Source organism: Myxocyprinus asiaticus, chromosome 11 (assembly GCF_019703515.2).
Source record: "Myxocyprinus asiaticus isolate MX2 ecotype Aquarium Trade chromosome 11, UBuf_Myxa_2, whole genome shotgun sequence".
NCBI lineage: Eukaryota > Metazoa > Chordata > Actinopteri > Cypriniformes > Catostomidae > Myxocyprinus > Myxocyprinus asiaticus.
In genome coordinates this window covers 22,222,693-22,235,377 of record NC_059354.1, presented here as the reverse complement: position 1 = coordinate 22,235,377, position 12,685 = coordinate 22,222,693, and the positions used below count along the sequence as shown (strand labels likewise).

General features: G+C 40.5%; 1 protein-coding gene across 6 annotated transcripts in view; it reads right to left on the bottom strand.

Moving 5' to 3' along the window:
- The window catches only part of xpo4 (exportin 4), a 61,159-nt gene that overhangs the window by 8,392 nt on the left and 40,082 nt on the right, over positions 1-12,685 (bottom strand). For all 6 annotated transcript variants that reach the window (XM_051711210.1, XM_051711214.1, XM_051711212.1 and 3 more), the window contains 7 exons: positions 10,492-10,666; positions 10,080-10,256; positions 9,603-9,745; positions 9,379-9,524; positions 6,987-7,164; positions 4,408-4,567; positions 1,606-1,775 (listed from right to left, as the gene is read on the bottom strand). In XM_051711210.1, the coding sequence (XP_051567170.1) occupies positions 1,606-1,775; positions 4,408-4,567; positions 6,987-7,164; positions 9,379-9,524; positions 9,603-9,745; positions 10,080-10,256; positions 10,492-10,666 (1,149 nt within the window). The remainder of the gene's footprint in view (positions 1-1,605; positions 1,776-4,407; positions 4,568-6,986; positions 7,165-9,378; positions 9,525-9,602; positions 9,746-10,079; positions 10,257-10,491; positions 10,667-12,685) is intronic.

Below are 12,685 nucleotides of genomic sequence, written 5' to 3'. Positions count from 1 at the left end.
AGATCATTCAGTAGATCATTTTTAACAATGCTGAAGAAAAAAAACCAAAAAAAAAAAAAAACATCGAAAGATTTACTTAATTATAGTTTTCTGGGCTTAGGAACTTTAAGGAATACAAGTTTTGTTTTCCTCTCCCCATTTTAGTTTTTTCTGTCATTTCAGCAAGTAACAAGAATGATTGGGAATACCTGGCCTTGATGGGGTTTGGCTCATTTAAGTGTCCACTCTCCGATTGTTCGAGGCACCATTATTTTAGGGCATCGCGGCATAAACTGCACCATCTTTTACCATGTACTGCTCTACTTTGCTGGCATGAATGATCTGTCGTCATTTGATATTGGTGTCTTGGACCTTGTTACATTTTTCATCTTAACAGTATTAAGATGACATTAGTATCATGTAATAAGTAATTTTCCACAATTCTTTTTTTGGTTGGTCTCCTTTGTGGCTCGCGACTGCAACAGTATATACCATCTTTCATGAGGGCATGGACTACAATCCTGTGAATTGCGAATGATGTCACTGAATAAAAAACAATGGGAATATTCAGTATAAAACTATTGATTTTAGGTTGTTGATTATGAGTATGGAAACAATATATTTGACGTTTATTGGAAAATACTACGATATGTACAAATGGGAGTGAGCGGTCGCTCCGAGGCACATTTCGCGAGCTTTGTTGGCTGCGGTTCTCTGATTGGTGAAGCTTTCTCCTCTGGACCATGGGTAATGTAGTTGTTTACCATGAATTCCGCTATCAAATACGATTTTTAACGCAGATGGATGGCTTCAACGGAAACATATATCATCAATGAACAACCCCGGAGCTCAAGGTAGGTCTGTCTTTAAAGGTTTAAGTTATCTTTGAAAATCAATTAATCTATGGGATAAATTAATGGATTTCTTTACTTCCAGAACTTGACTGTTGCGCTCTATACTGACACTGACATCAAACCTTGCATTTGTTTTCACATGCCAAGGTTAAATATGCAGAAACATGGATGAGATCTGAGAACTATGGCTAAGTGCAAGATTTTCAGTAAACAGTGACACAAATTTTGGTCCGTTCCTCACACAAAAAAATTGAATTTCTTCAGAAGAATTTTCTATACAGCCCATGTGCAATTTTATTACTTTTATGGTACTTCTTTGCCATTTCTAGAGTTTGACAACCCTCGGAAGAGCACCGTGAACACTCCTCAAAAAAAATCTCATTTAATGTACTTCAAAAGACAGTGCTACAGGTTATGGAACACCATGAGGGTAAGTAAATGATTACAGAAACTATTTAATGTAAATATATTTCTACTTAAAAAGGTTTGCATTGGCGATGCACATGGCAATTTACTTTGCCAAGTTTCAAAATTTTCTAAATCACTTTCAAACACAATGCTATAATTCCAATAGCAGGTGGGGCACATTAACTACATTTGGTCTTTTATCAACTAAGGTCATATGAAGACATCAGCACAAAGCACTCACTCCCTTGTTCTTGTCAGTGAGCAGCTGTCCTGCACAGCTTCTGGCTAATTAGTCACATATTTAGCCCTCATTGATCCCCACATAAGCACTACTGCATGCATACATTCACATTCGGACACAAACCTCTCTCTCTTCTCCACCAGAGTCACCAGCAGCTCCACCGTGTCGTTAGCCAGTTCTGGCTCAGAGCTCCACACAGACAGATTATTGATCACCTTCTCCAATAGATATCCCACAATCCACTGCGCCCCCTCCGTGTCAGCCCCAAATGCTGTGCTGAGGGGCACACTGATCTGCAAAACACAGACAGAGAGGAGAAACAGGGAGAAGAATATGTAAATAATATCTAGGCCGCATGCCAGGTTTTCATACATGGTTTTTGAACACAACCAAAAGAGATCTCTCAAAAGGCTTCAATCAGACATATTCGCCAGCTCACTCTTGACACACTGACCAACTTATATTTAGTGTGTTCATAAACTTCATGACTCTCTCCACGACCGTTCCAGTCATCTAATTATTGGATGAGGATTTTTAAAAATCATTGAAATTTGGCCCGATTTGCCACTGAACCATTCAGACCAATTTGTGAAACGGTTTGACTGATTCATTGAAAAGAACCAATTCAAAAGAACGACACTCACATATCAGTAATCACTGTGGCTTGCAAGTATATTTGAAATCAAATTAAAATCTGAATATTCGTTGAATTTTAGTTAAAAATGCACATTCAAATGCTAAAATGATTTTTGGATTACATTACATTTATTCAACACTTTGATCTAAAGTGACTTACCCAATGAGGAAGGATACAACATACTGTAATTGATTCATCTTAAGGAGACAGTAAAACCACGCTCACACTATACGATTTTTGGTCAGTTTTTGCTGTCGCAGGTCTTCCGAGGTCTGTGACAAAAATGACGGATCACCACCAAATCGGTGCTCGCTACGGTCGGCGATGTTCATTAAATATGATCGGTTCAGCGAAGTGATCTGAGCCAGTCTTGAGCAGTCACAGACGTTGGGATATTTTCATGCCATGCTTGATATTTTCGCCACATGATCTTGTACTGTGAGCGATGCAACAACAAGGGCGAACTGCTCCAGCCAATCACATCTTATCATGCATCTTTATGTACAAGAATGTAACAATTATGTTTTATTATAATAAACTAACAAGAATTTTTAACAAATAAATATATAGTCTGCACACTCTACTTGACATAGTGCTCTTTTATTTACCTTTTATTTAGCAGACACAGCCTGACAGCTTCTTTCCCAACACTGTTTCTGCCATATTTTCTTTTTTCGTTTCTTCTCTTGTTTTTCAGATAAAATCAGTTAGCAGACAACTTTTGGACAGCAAGCTGATCGTAACCATTTCTGGTAAAATCTCACGATCACTCATTTCTCGTGTGATTTGAGAAAGTTCTCCCCCATTGGCTGGCGATGCCTCTTGGTCAAAGATCTTGTAGTTTGTGCACCTCATCTGCGTTCTGTTGTGTAGTATTTGCGCTGCCACGACAAGCCGATGGCAGATGACTGGAAACCTTGTTGTGTAATGTGAACATTACAGCAATTTAGGTAGTCTTACAGTCGTGCAGTGAGAGCGTTGCTTAACACGAAAAGTGCTGCAATACAAATTTTCCACTGTATTAGAAAAGTATTAGCCAAGACAGAGATACTAAGTGAATGCTGTTCAGACTCATTGCATTCTTGGGCTAAAAGAGACGCAGTGCAATGCATTAAACAGAACGCGGGTGTCTCGAGACGTGTTTTAAAGGTCCTACTTTTTTTTTTTTTAAAGTAGCGCTCCTGCACGAGGGCGAGATGCATCGCAATGGTCAAAAATGTCCTTCGGGCACATGCTTGCATATATAAAAAGGCCGCGTTCGAAGTGAACGGCCCTGAGGTGGAGGTCTTTGGAGGTTGTGTCTTGACAATGTCTTGCTCTCTTATCAGCATCTCACTGCATAAGCATTAGGTATGTACAAACAACTGTATGAAAATGAAAAACACAGTGGTACCAACGATTTTATGAAGCTTGAGTTCGTTAACCAAGTTAACACAGAACTGTCTACTGAAGCATTTAACTTAAGATTTAAGAATATGAACTGGCAAAATCTTCTGTCTACTAAATTTGACAAATTTTTGTTAACAGCCAGATATGTTTTTGCAATAAACAATAGCTATAACTTATGTTGGTTGGTTTATCTTGATTTGTTGCACCCTCTTGTGGAGACAACATTGATTTAAAAGTCAGATGTCTTGTAGCTTTTTCCCCCTGCCAGAAATAATGTCTTTAAAATTCGAATAGAAATCAAATTTTGATAATATTTCAGTGAAAAAATTTATTTTAGTTTTTTACCCTGTTGACAGCCCTATTACATTTTGCTGTCCTCGTGGTAGCGTAGTGACTCGCCTCAATCCGGGTGGCAGAGGACGAATCTCAGTTGCCTCCACATCTGAAACCATCAATCCGTGCATCTTATCACGTGGCTTGTTAAGCGCGTTACCGCGGAGACGTAGCGCGCGTGGAGGCTCACGCTATTCTCCGTGGCAGCCACGCACAACTCGCCACGTGCCCCACCGAGCGCGAGAACCACATTATAGCAACCACGAGGAGGTTACCCTATGTGACTCTACACTCCCTTGCAACCAGGCCAATTTGGTTGCTTAGAAGACCTAGCTGGAGTCACTCAGCACGCCCTGGATTCGGACTCGTGACTCCAGGGGTGGTAGTCAGCATCTTTACTCACTGAGCTATCCAGGCCCCCAATTTCCTTGATTTTTAAGATTTTAATTTCTTTGACAGGCCTGGAAAAAACTACTTCCAAATTCCCTGATATTTCCAGGATTTCCTTGACCATAGGAACCCTGAATTTGTCTTATTTTTACATGTACAGCAAATGTGCAACTCACTTGGCCATAGAGTTTCTCGTCCACCAGTAGGTATGTCTTGGCCCAGCGTCGAAGAAACCAAACAATGTCTTTGCCCATCTGAGGACTAAGCAGCTCAGTCAGGCTCGCTCGTGTAGCCCGAGATTCTACCTCGGATGTTCTAAGCACTGCCGATAACAACCTATGACAGAGAGAGGTACAGAAATGGAAGTGTAAAATCTAGCTAAACATAAGAGACAATTTCCTGCCAACAGAACAATCTGAAAATTTCTTTATATGAAAATGAAGGGAGAAGCAAATCAAGGATTAGAAATGGCAGAGTAGATGGAAAAGAGTTCATGGCAGTTCTGTCTAGATGCTCCAAGACTCAACAAAAGCCCACAATAACAAATGCTATCATTCTTTCACACCTCCACACTGGAAATAAAGAGGATACAAAAAAGGGATTACAGCAGCGTACTATCCTGGAAGACAGATATCCAACACTGCCCGCTGAGTGCACCACACTTAAATGTTTCACATTGTTTATAAAGATAAAATCCCACTGACATTTCAGCGTTGCAGGGTCGGTGCCTGTTATTTGGAAACACAATCGCCTGGCCCACTGTCTTTCCAAATCCTCTATAGTCTGCTCAGATCTCCCAACCCATCATCAACCTACTGTCTAACTGAATCCTTTGACCTCCATACTACCCATCCAGATTCTCCATCCCTCCCCTATCCACCAGCCCAGCATCCTTCCAGTCTTTCAATCTTCACCTCTATCCCATTCCACAGTTTTGGAATAGCACCATCCATTAACCCCAAATCGTATTACTGACTTATTTCTGCAGACATAACCACTAGGTCTCTATAGAACCCTAGTTTCAGTAACAGCATAAACAGCTTCTACAAATTACTCTTTGTTGGATCATTAAAATTACACTATTTATCAAGTTCCCAGTCTGTGTACCATTCCCAGAATCAGAATAGAATAAGATCAAATATCCACTTGAAAATGTCAGGGAAAAACACTTGAGTGACCCAATCCTGTGTGTGTGTGTGTGTGTCTATCCATAACATATGCCCTCCCTTCTCTTTTCATGATCCTCAAACCTCGACCACCCGTGAGCATAAAGAAATTACAACATGATCTCATGCTAGTTAAAATCAGCCTCAAATCCAATAATGAGAGTGCAGTCCCTGGAAAACAATAGCTTAAAATAGAAACTAAAATCAAGGTTTATCAAGTTGGAAATAGATTCAGAACACACACACTCAGTTTGGTCCCCTAGCTTTCCCCTCTGACCCTGGCTCTGAGCAGCACCTGGTCTGGCTCTAATAGAATTATGTATGGGGAGTGGTGCTGGAGAATTGGCTGGCGCCAGGGCTGGGGCCACTAGGGGGCTGCTGTTCGCGTGGCAGGCCTATCTGGGAGCATGCCAGGGCATTCCCCACTGGGCAATTGAACTGCCAGCACCGGGGGCAGATCAAACACCCTGTGCTACACCACGCCTGGTCTCTCAGGCAGCATTGCTGAGTGGTAAACTCAAAACATAAGGCGGCTTAAGAACTCTGGAGCCTTAGTGACTTAAGTCATTGTTTCTGTAGGCAGCAAGACGTGCAAACAGCCAGACAGTCAAACCAGCTGATCGTTACCATTTTGATAATGCAGAAACAGCATTTATCAGACAAGCAGGCACTGAAGAGATAGCAAACCTTCTTGTCCAATATTAGGAACCAGGCTGCAGCACAGTGGCTGTTTAAATGTATAAAAGAAGAGTACATAGAGATTAAAAGATATGGAATATAAAGAGCACAATATGCAAATACAAGGGCATAAACGTGTAGCTAAAATGAGGTGAAAGAAAAATGATACAGTATAGTAATTTTTATACTTCATAACAATACTGAAATTATTAACTGATGCCAAATATCTGTATTTCAATTACATTTTTTTTTTTTTCAAAATTGACAGACTTTGCCTTTTTTTCAAAATCATAACATAAATAGCTTACATTTTTTGGATAAAATACAAAAATTTTGATGTTGCTGGATCATGGCTGCAGCAGGCATATTCTCACATAACCTTTGAGTAAAACGGCAAAGTTCTGGACTGTTTTGCAGCTTAAATTGTCAAGAACCACCCACCTAAACAGGAAAAGCTGTCTAACTTACACAAAGTGATCAATCACAGTCGGTTTTGTCATTGTGTCATTTAGGGGCAGGGTTACCTTGGATGTATCTTACCATCAGGCTTCCCACACTTTCTGAAAAAGGTATGCATGTCCAACCCGAGTTGGGCACAGGTGCAAGATACAATGCAATCAACAAAGAAAAAATTATAAGTATACGTACACTGATTGTTACAAAAATACTTTGCTGGCTTACACTTGCAATGTTTCGACCATTTGGTCTTCGTCAGGCAAACCTTTTTCCTGATGAAGACCTAATGGTCAAAACGTTGAATTTTCATTTTGTTGCATCACTAACAAATACATCTTGCTTCGACTCCTCCGTCCTCGTTTCCTTTATTTGTATACTTTCCTGGCGTCCTAAGAGGGAAGAGCTACAATGCAAGAATGAGAAGCACCCAGCGTGCTACTGTGAGGTTCCTTTACCTGATAACTGAGTCTGTCCTGTTGCATCCTGGGATGGAGGTGGCCTTTTCTCCAGGAGAGCCAAGGAGCTGCAGTGTAGTGTTAATATCCACCTCCGTGGAGTGTTTGATAGAGTACTCCATAACTTCTGAAGGTATCAACGGTGTCTCACCCTGAGGGTCATCAGCCAAGAGGTAGCCTAATAAAACAACAAAACCACACTTTAGACATCATACAACTACAAAACGTCCTAAACGTTTTAGGGAGGGCACAAGTTCTTGAGTACCTGGCAGTGACAGCAATAACCAATCCAAAAAAACAAAAACAATGATCGATAATGATCATGTGACATTACTTTTTCACTAAAGCCCAAAGTAAACTTCGTTTTTGATGCAAATGCTCAGCGTCTGCGTACAGTTGAATGCGAGCCTGTCAAAGTATACTCCATTTGACAGTGCGCGCATACACAGGTGGTTGGCGCATGTGCACTACGACTGCTATAAGACACCGGACAATTTCTCTTCAGGAATTTAGAACCATAAAGATACAAAGATAGTACTGATGCTGACTACCAACCCTGGAGTCGCGAGTTCGAATCCAGGGCGTGCTGAGTGTCTCCAGCCAGGTCTCCTAAGCAACCAAATTGGCCCTGTTGCTAGGGAGGGTACAGTCACATGGGGTAACCTCCTCGTGGTCGCTATACTGTGTGGTTCTCGTTCTCAGTGGGGCGCGTGGTGAGTTGTGCGTGGATGCCGCGGAGAATAGCGTGGGCCTCCGCACGTGCTACGTCTCCGTGGTAACGCGCTCAACAAGCCACGTGATAAGATGCGCGGATTGACGGTCTCAGACGCAGAGGCAACTGAGATTTGTCCTCCGCCACCTGGACTGAGGAGAGTCACTACGCCACCATGATTACTTAAGAGCACACTGGGAATTGAGCATTCCAAACTGGGGAGAAAAAAAGAAAAGACCTATGTCTTTATTGTCCTTCAGACTCAAGTTATACAAATGCAGGTATCTTCTGACCTTCTCACACACACGCTCTTGACGTTCATACCCACTGTTGTTGTTTTTACCTTCGTCTCCTTTTATTTACCGGCGATTACATAATCTTCTAAGATTTCTTCATGACATTTCAATAATTCCAGGTGCATGCGCATTCTGCACGGTTAGAAAAATCGTGCTGCATGCGTTCAGTGCTCGAGCACTCTACTGATGACGAGATTTGCGTCACATGTCCTGTACTGTATGACCGAAGTATACTTTAGGCTTAAGTTGGAAACTATAACAACTATACACAAATGTGTCAAAGACGGGCCTTATTTTTAATTTAGAGATTGATTACGTCATTATTTTCGGCAGCCCCTTGCAATCTGAATCATCACAGCATCTAGCTCCAACAAAGCGCAATGTGACTTTCTTTCTGGGAAGAGATAGTGCTCTACCAGAGTTTGCGCTAGAAAAATGTGTCAATCACTTGGACTGAGTTGTAAAATTTCCACTATGGTCTGTTTTTTCCCATCCTATTGGTTTTCTTTTCCCCGGTAAGGTCTAGGGATGCATTCAGGGTCACTGTGTCCATTATAAGAGACTGCAGCAGGCCATATAAGCAGAAGTCTCTGCCAACCGGTTACTTAGCAGTAAACTGAACTGTATTCTACCACGGACAGCGCCAACTGCTTTTCATCAAGGACTACTGGCCGTACAAAGTCAAAGTCCGGTTTATTTTTCGCCCCAATTTGGAATGCCCAATTCCCAATGCGCTCTAAGTCCTCGTAGTGGCGTAGTGAATCAATCCAGGTGGCGGAGGACGAATCTCAGTTGCCTCCGCATCTGAAACCGTCAATCCGCGCATCTTATCGCGTGGCTTGTTGAGTGCGTTACCGCGGAGACATAGCGCGTGTGGAGGCCCACACTATTCTCCGCGGCATCCACGCACAACTCACCACGCGCCCCACCAAGAGCGAGAACCACACATAATAGTGAAAACGAGGAGGTTACCCCATGTGACTCTACCCTACCTAGCAACCAGGCCAATTTGGTTGCTTAGGAGACCTGGCTGGAGTCACTCAGCACACCCTGGATTCGAACTCACAACTCCAGGGGTGGTAGTCAGCATAAATACTCGCTGAGCTATCCAGGCCCGTTTATTGTTGTTCTTAAACATTGCAGAGCAATGAACAAAACGAAACAAGGTTCCTTCAGGAAATGCAGTGCAATATTTAACATGCATCCAAGCAGACATATGACAATTGACAGGAAGTTACAACAGAAGCAACAGTAACTTACAAATCATAAAATTCTAGAATGAACACAGATGGTATATCTGACATATTACTATGACCTGGATGAATAGAGATGTCCCATCTTAATATCCAGCATAACTTTTAAGTCTGCTAAGAATTACACAGACCTGAGACTAATATTAGCCAATGAATGTCTTCGTAAAGGTCGTCTAGAACTTTCCGGTCCACCGTGCCTGGATCTGAGGAGGCCATGAGGTGCTGTTGGTGTCTTTGGAGTTGCCCGTGAAGCCGTGTGACTCGGTCCTCCAACAAACTAAAGATGGAGCAGAAATGTAAGGTTCACAAGTAGTCTATTACAGTGGTTTCTCTGAAATGAGGTGCGTATTCGTACCCCGTGAGTAGAGGTATACAGTGGTCTGCAGCGATGCGCCCCAACATGCTGATGCTAGCCAGCTGATCTGAGAACAGCTCTCTGTCATCCTCCTGTAACTCATTAATTTCTTCCTCTTCATGAGAAGCCACACCATTTGCGGTCTAAAAAGACAAAATCGAGTATATGACCAAGCCCATGTGCTAGAGAAGCTGTTTGTTACTTTGGCAGTGGATTCTTTAAGAAAAACCTTTTTAGACTTGTTGTACTTCATGCTTTTCCATTTTGATTAAGAAAAGCAGACCAGAAATTCAATTTTCTTTTCACAAGAACAGCAACAATTGAGTATTTGGAAAAGTTAACTTTGAAAGACTGTAAAAGGAAAAGTTTTGACCATGTTAAAATCGATTTAGCATGCAGAGAAAGATGGGTGGACGTGTTTACAGCATAATAAAATATGCTTTGGATGTGAAGACAGATAAATGCAGTTATGCTGACCAGGTTTCTTGTGCCGTCGGGCGCTGCGAGGTGACACTGGATGTAGGAGTTGAAGACCTGCACTGCCGGTTGGATGAAGCAGCCCCGGGGGAAGTGCTCGTCCTCCTGGACCAGCGTCAGCCAGGACTCCAGCAGCTTATCATATGCTTCCATGTACACCATGTCATCCTTATCCAGCTATTGACAGAGACAGATTAAGCTCTATCTTTATCAACTCACAGGAAACTTATAAAGGCCAGCAATTAGCCTTTAGCAACAGAATTCATTCTTTCATTTTCCTTTGCAATACCTAATGTTGTAAAAACACATCTAAAAATTCACCTTCTGCGGTGACAGAGCTGTTATTTTGTCCACAGCTCTCTGCAAAGTGTAACCATCATTGTGTCTAATATGGCACAAATGCAGTACTCACCACCTCCTCCAGGGCAGCGCTGCGACCAAAGGAACATGTGAGCAGCGTGAGGCAGTTAATGAAAGAGGCAAAGAGCTCGTTCGGGAGCGCTGTCAAAACGCTTCGGGGAAATGTGCTGATTAGGTTACTGATGATGTTTGAGATCCCCACAGCCTCGGAGTCTTCGATCTCAATCCTGTAAGAGGGCAATATGAAGATGGTGAGGAACAGGTTGGGACTGCAATGTTACAAAATAAAACTTTATTACTTTAATAATTTACAGTGGCATACCAATTTCTGACTTAATTGTCCCTTATCATTGAAGCCTCAACCAACCTAAATCATTGTTCTTTAATAGTTGGACTCGTTTTGTTTTTCGGGAACGTCTGCTGTTTTATATTTTGTTTGTCTTTCATGAAATTACAAGCGAAAACGTGACAAAAAGACATGTTTACAGCTTACAAACTCTTATCTGGGCTTTTACTCAATATACATATGGTATGTGAATGACACAATATTTGTTTTATTCTAAATGACACATTTCCAATCTGTTTGATATTTTTACCATATATCTGAAAGTTTGAAAAAAAAAAAATCATATTTAATACGTTACGCAAATGGAACACTTCTAATTTGTCAGCAAATGAAAAAAAAAAAAGAAACCTGTTCAGAGATGATTATAGTGCCTATATGCATTGTAAAGTCCAACTTCTAAGCTTTACAATGACTCCAATTGTGTTGGTCAAGCAAGTTATTACTAGGGCTGTCAATCGATTAAATTTTTTAATCGAATTAATTACATGGTATGCCGATTAATCGCAGTTGATCGCATATATAAATATTTGCTTAGAAAGTCTCTCAAATAACAATAATTGAATAATGATTAAATACTTGTAATCATTATTATAAATAGTTATATTTAAATAATTATAAATAAATATATATTACAAAAAATAATATAGATAATTAAAATGCATTACATCATTGTGGCACACTAGTAAAGCATTAAAAAAAGACAGTAACACTTTACAGTAAGGTTCCATTTGTTAACATTAGTTAACATTATTTAACATGAACTAACAATGCACAATATTTTTACAGCTTTTATTAATCTTAATGTTAATTTCAACATATTACATTTCTCAAATCAAAAGCTGTGTTTGTTAACAGTAAATGCATTATGAACTAATATGATCTTAAAAATCAACAATTGTATTTTTATCAACTAATATTAATAAATGCTGTAAACAATATATTGTTAACGGTTTGTTCATGATACTTAATGCATTTACTAATATTAACGAATAGAACCTTATTGTAAAGTGTTACCAAAAAGATAATTCAAAAAGTGGCTTTAGTATGCAATATTTTTTTATTTACATATTATTGAACTTCTGTAATCTGCTTATCGTTGGCCTACAGTTCACACAATCCATTTTGCAATTGAATTCGTCAGTTAGTCCGAGATGGATTTATTATGAGGGCTTTTCCACGGACGCATCAATGCACAGCTGCGTCAGACGTATTTGGAGCGCATCGATTCCGTCGCGTCATAAACCTACTGTTTTCAGATCGCTGTGTCAAATTAAACAAGGCTGCGTGCTAGGTAGGACGTGTCCTCCTTTAAACAAATCTCGTTTAAACGAGACGGTCTTCGTATGTCAAACGGAAAAGGAACGTAACATGGTTGCTATGACAGCACGCCATTCTTTAACAAGAGCGAGTGCTTTGAGTGAGAAGAAAAAGTTCCTTTCGAAGGGAATGTATGAGGTACATTTTAGGAGAGTTATAATGATATAAAGAGAAAAGAAAATAGATTTTACAGGTGTACTTTTAGTCTAATACTTTATTTTAATTATATATATTAATATAATTATACATGTTATATACTCTGCACCCATCTACTGAGGTACTTCAACTTGGGAATTAACATTCCTTGCGTTTGAACATTATATTTACGGGAAAATTGACATTTCCATTGAAGCAAAGAATTGTGGGTTGTAAGTGCCCACGAAGGATACATCTCATGTATCCTCCGAATTCCTGTTAAAGGCTGCATTCGAAGTGTTCTACTCGCTTTTTTAAATCTTGATGAAGTATGCGGCCGACAAATGCGACCTCCAGAGGACGCATCCTTCAAAAACAAGACACAGCCATAGTCTGAAGCTTAGAAAACACGTCTTGAGATCCCTGCGTTCGTATTTGTGCTCCACCA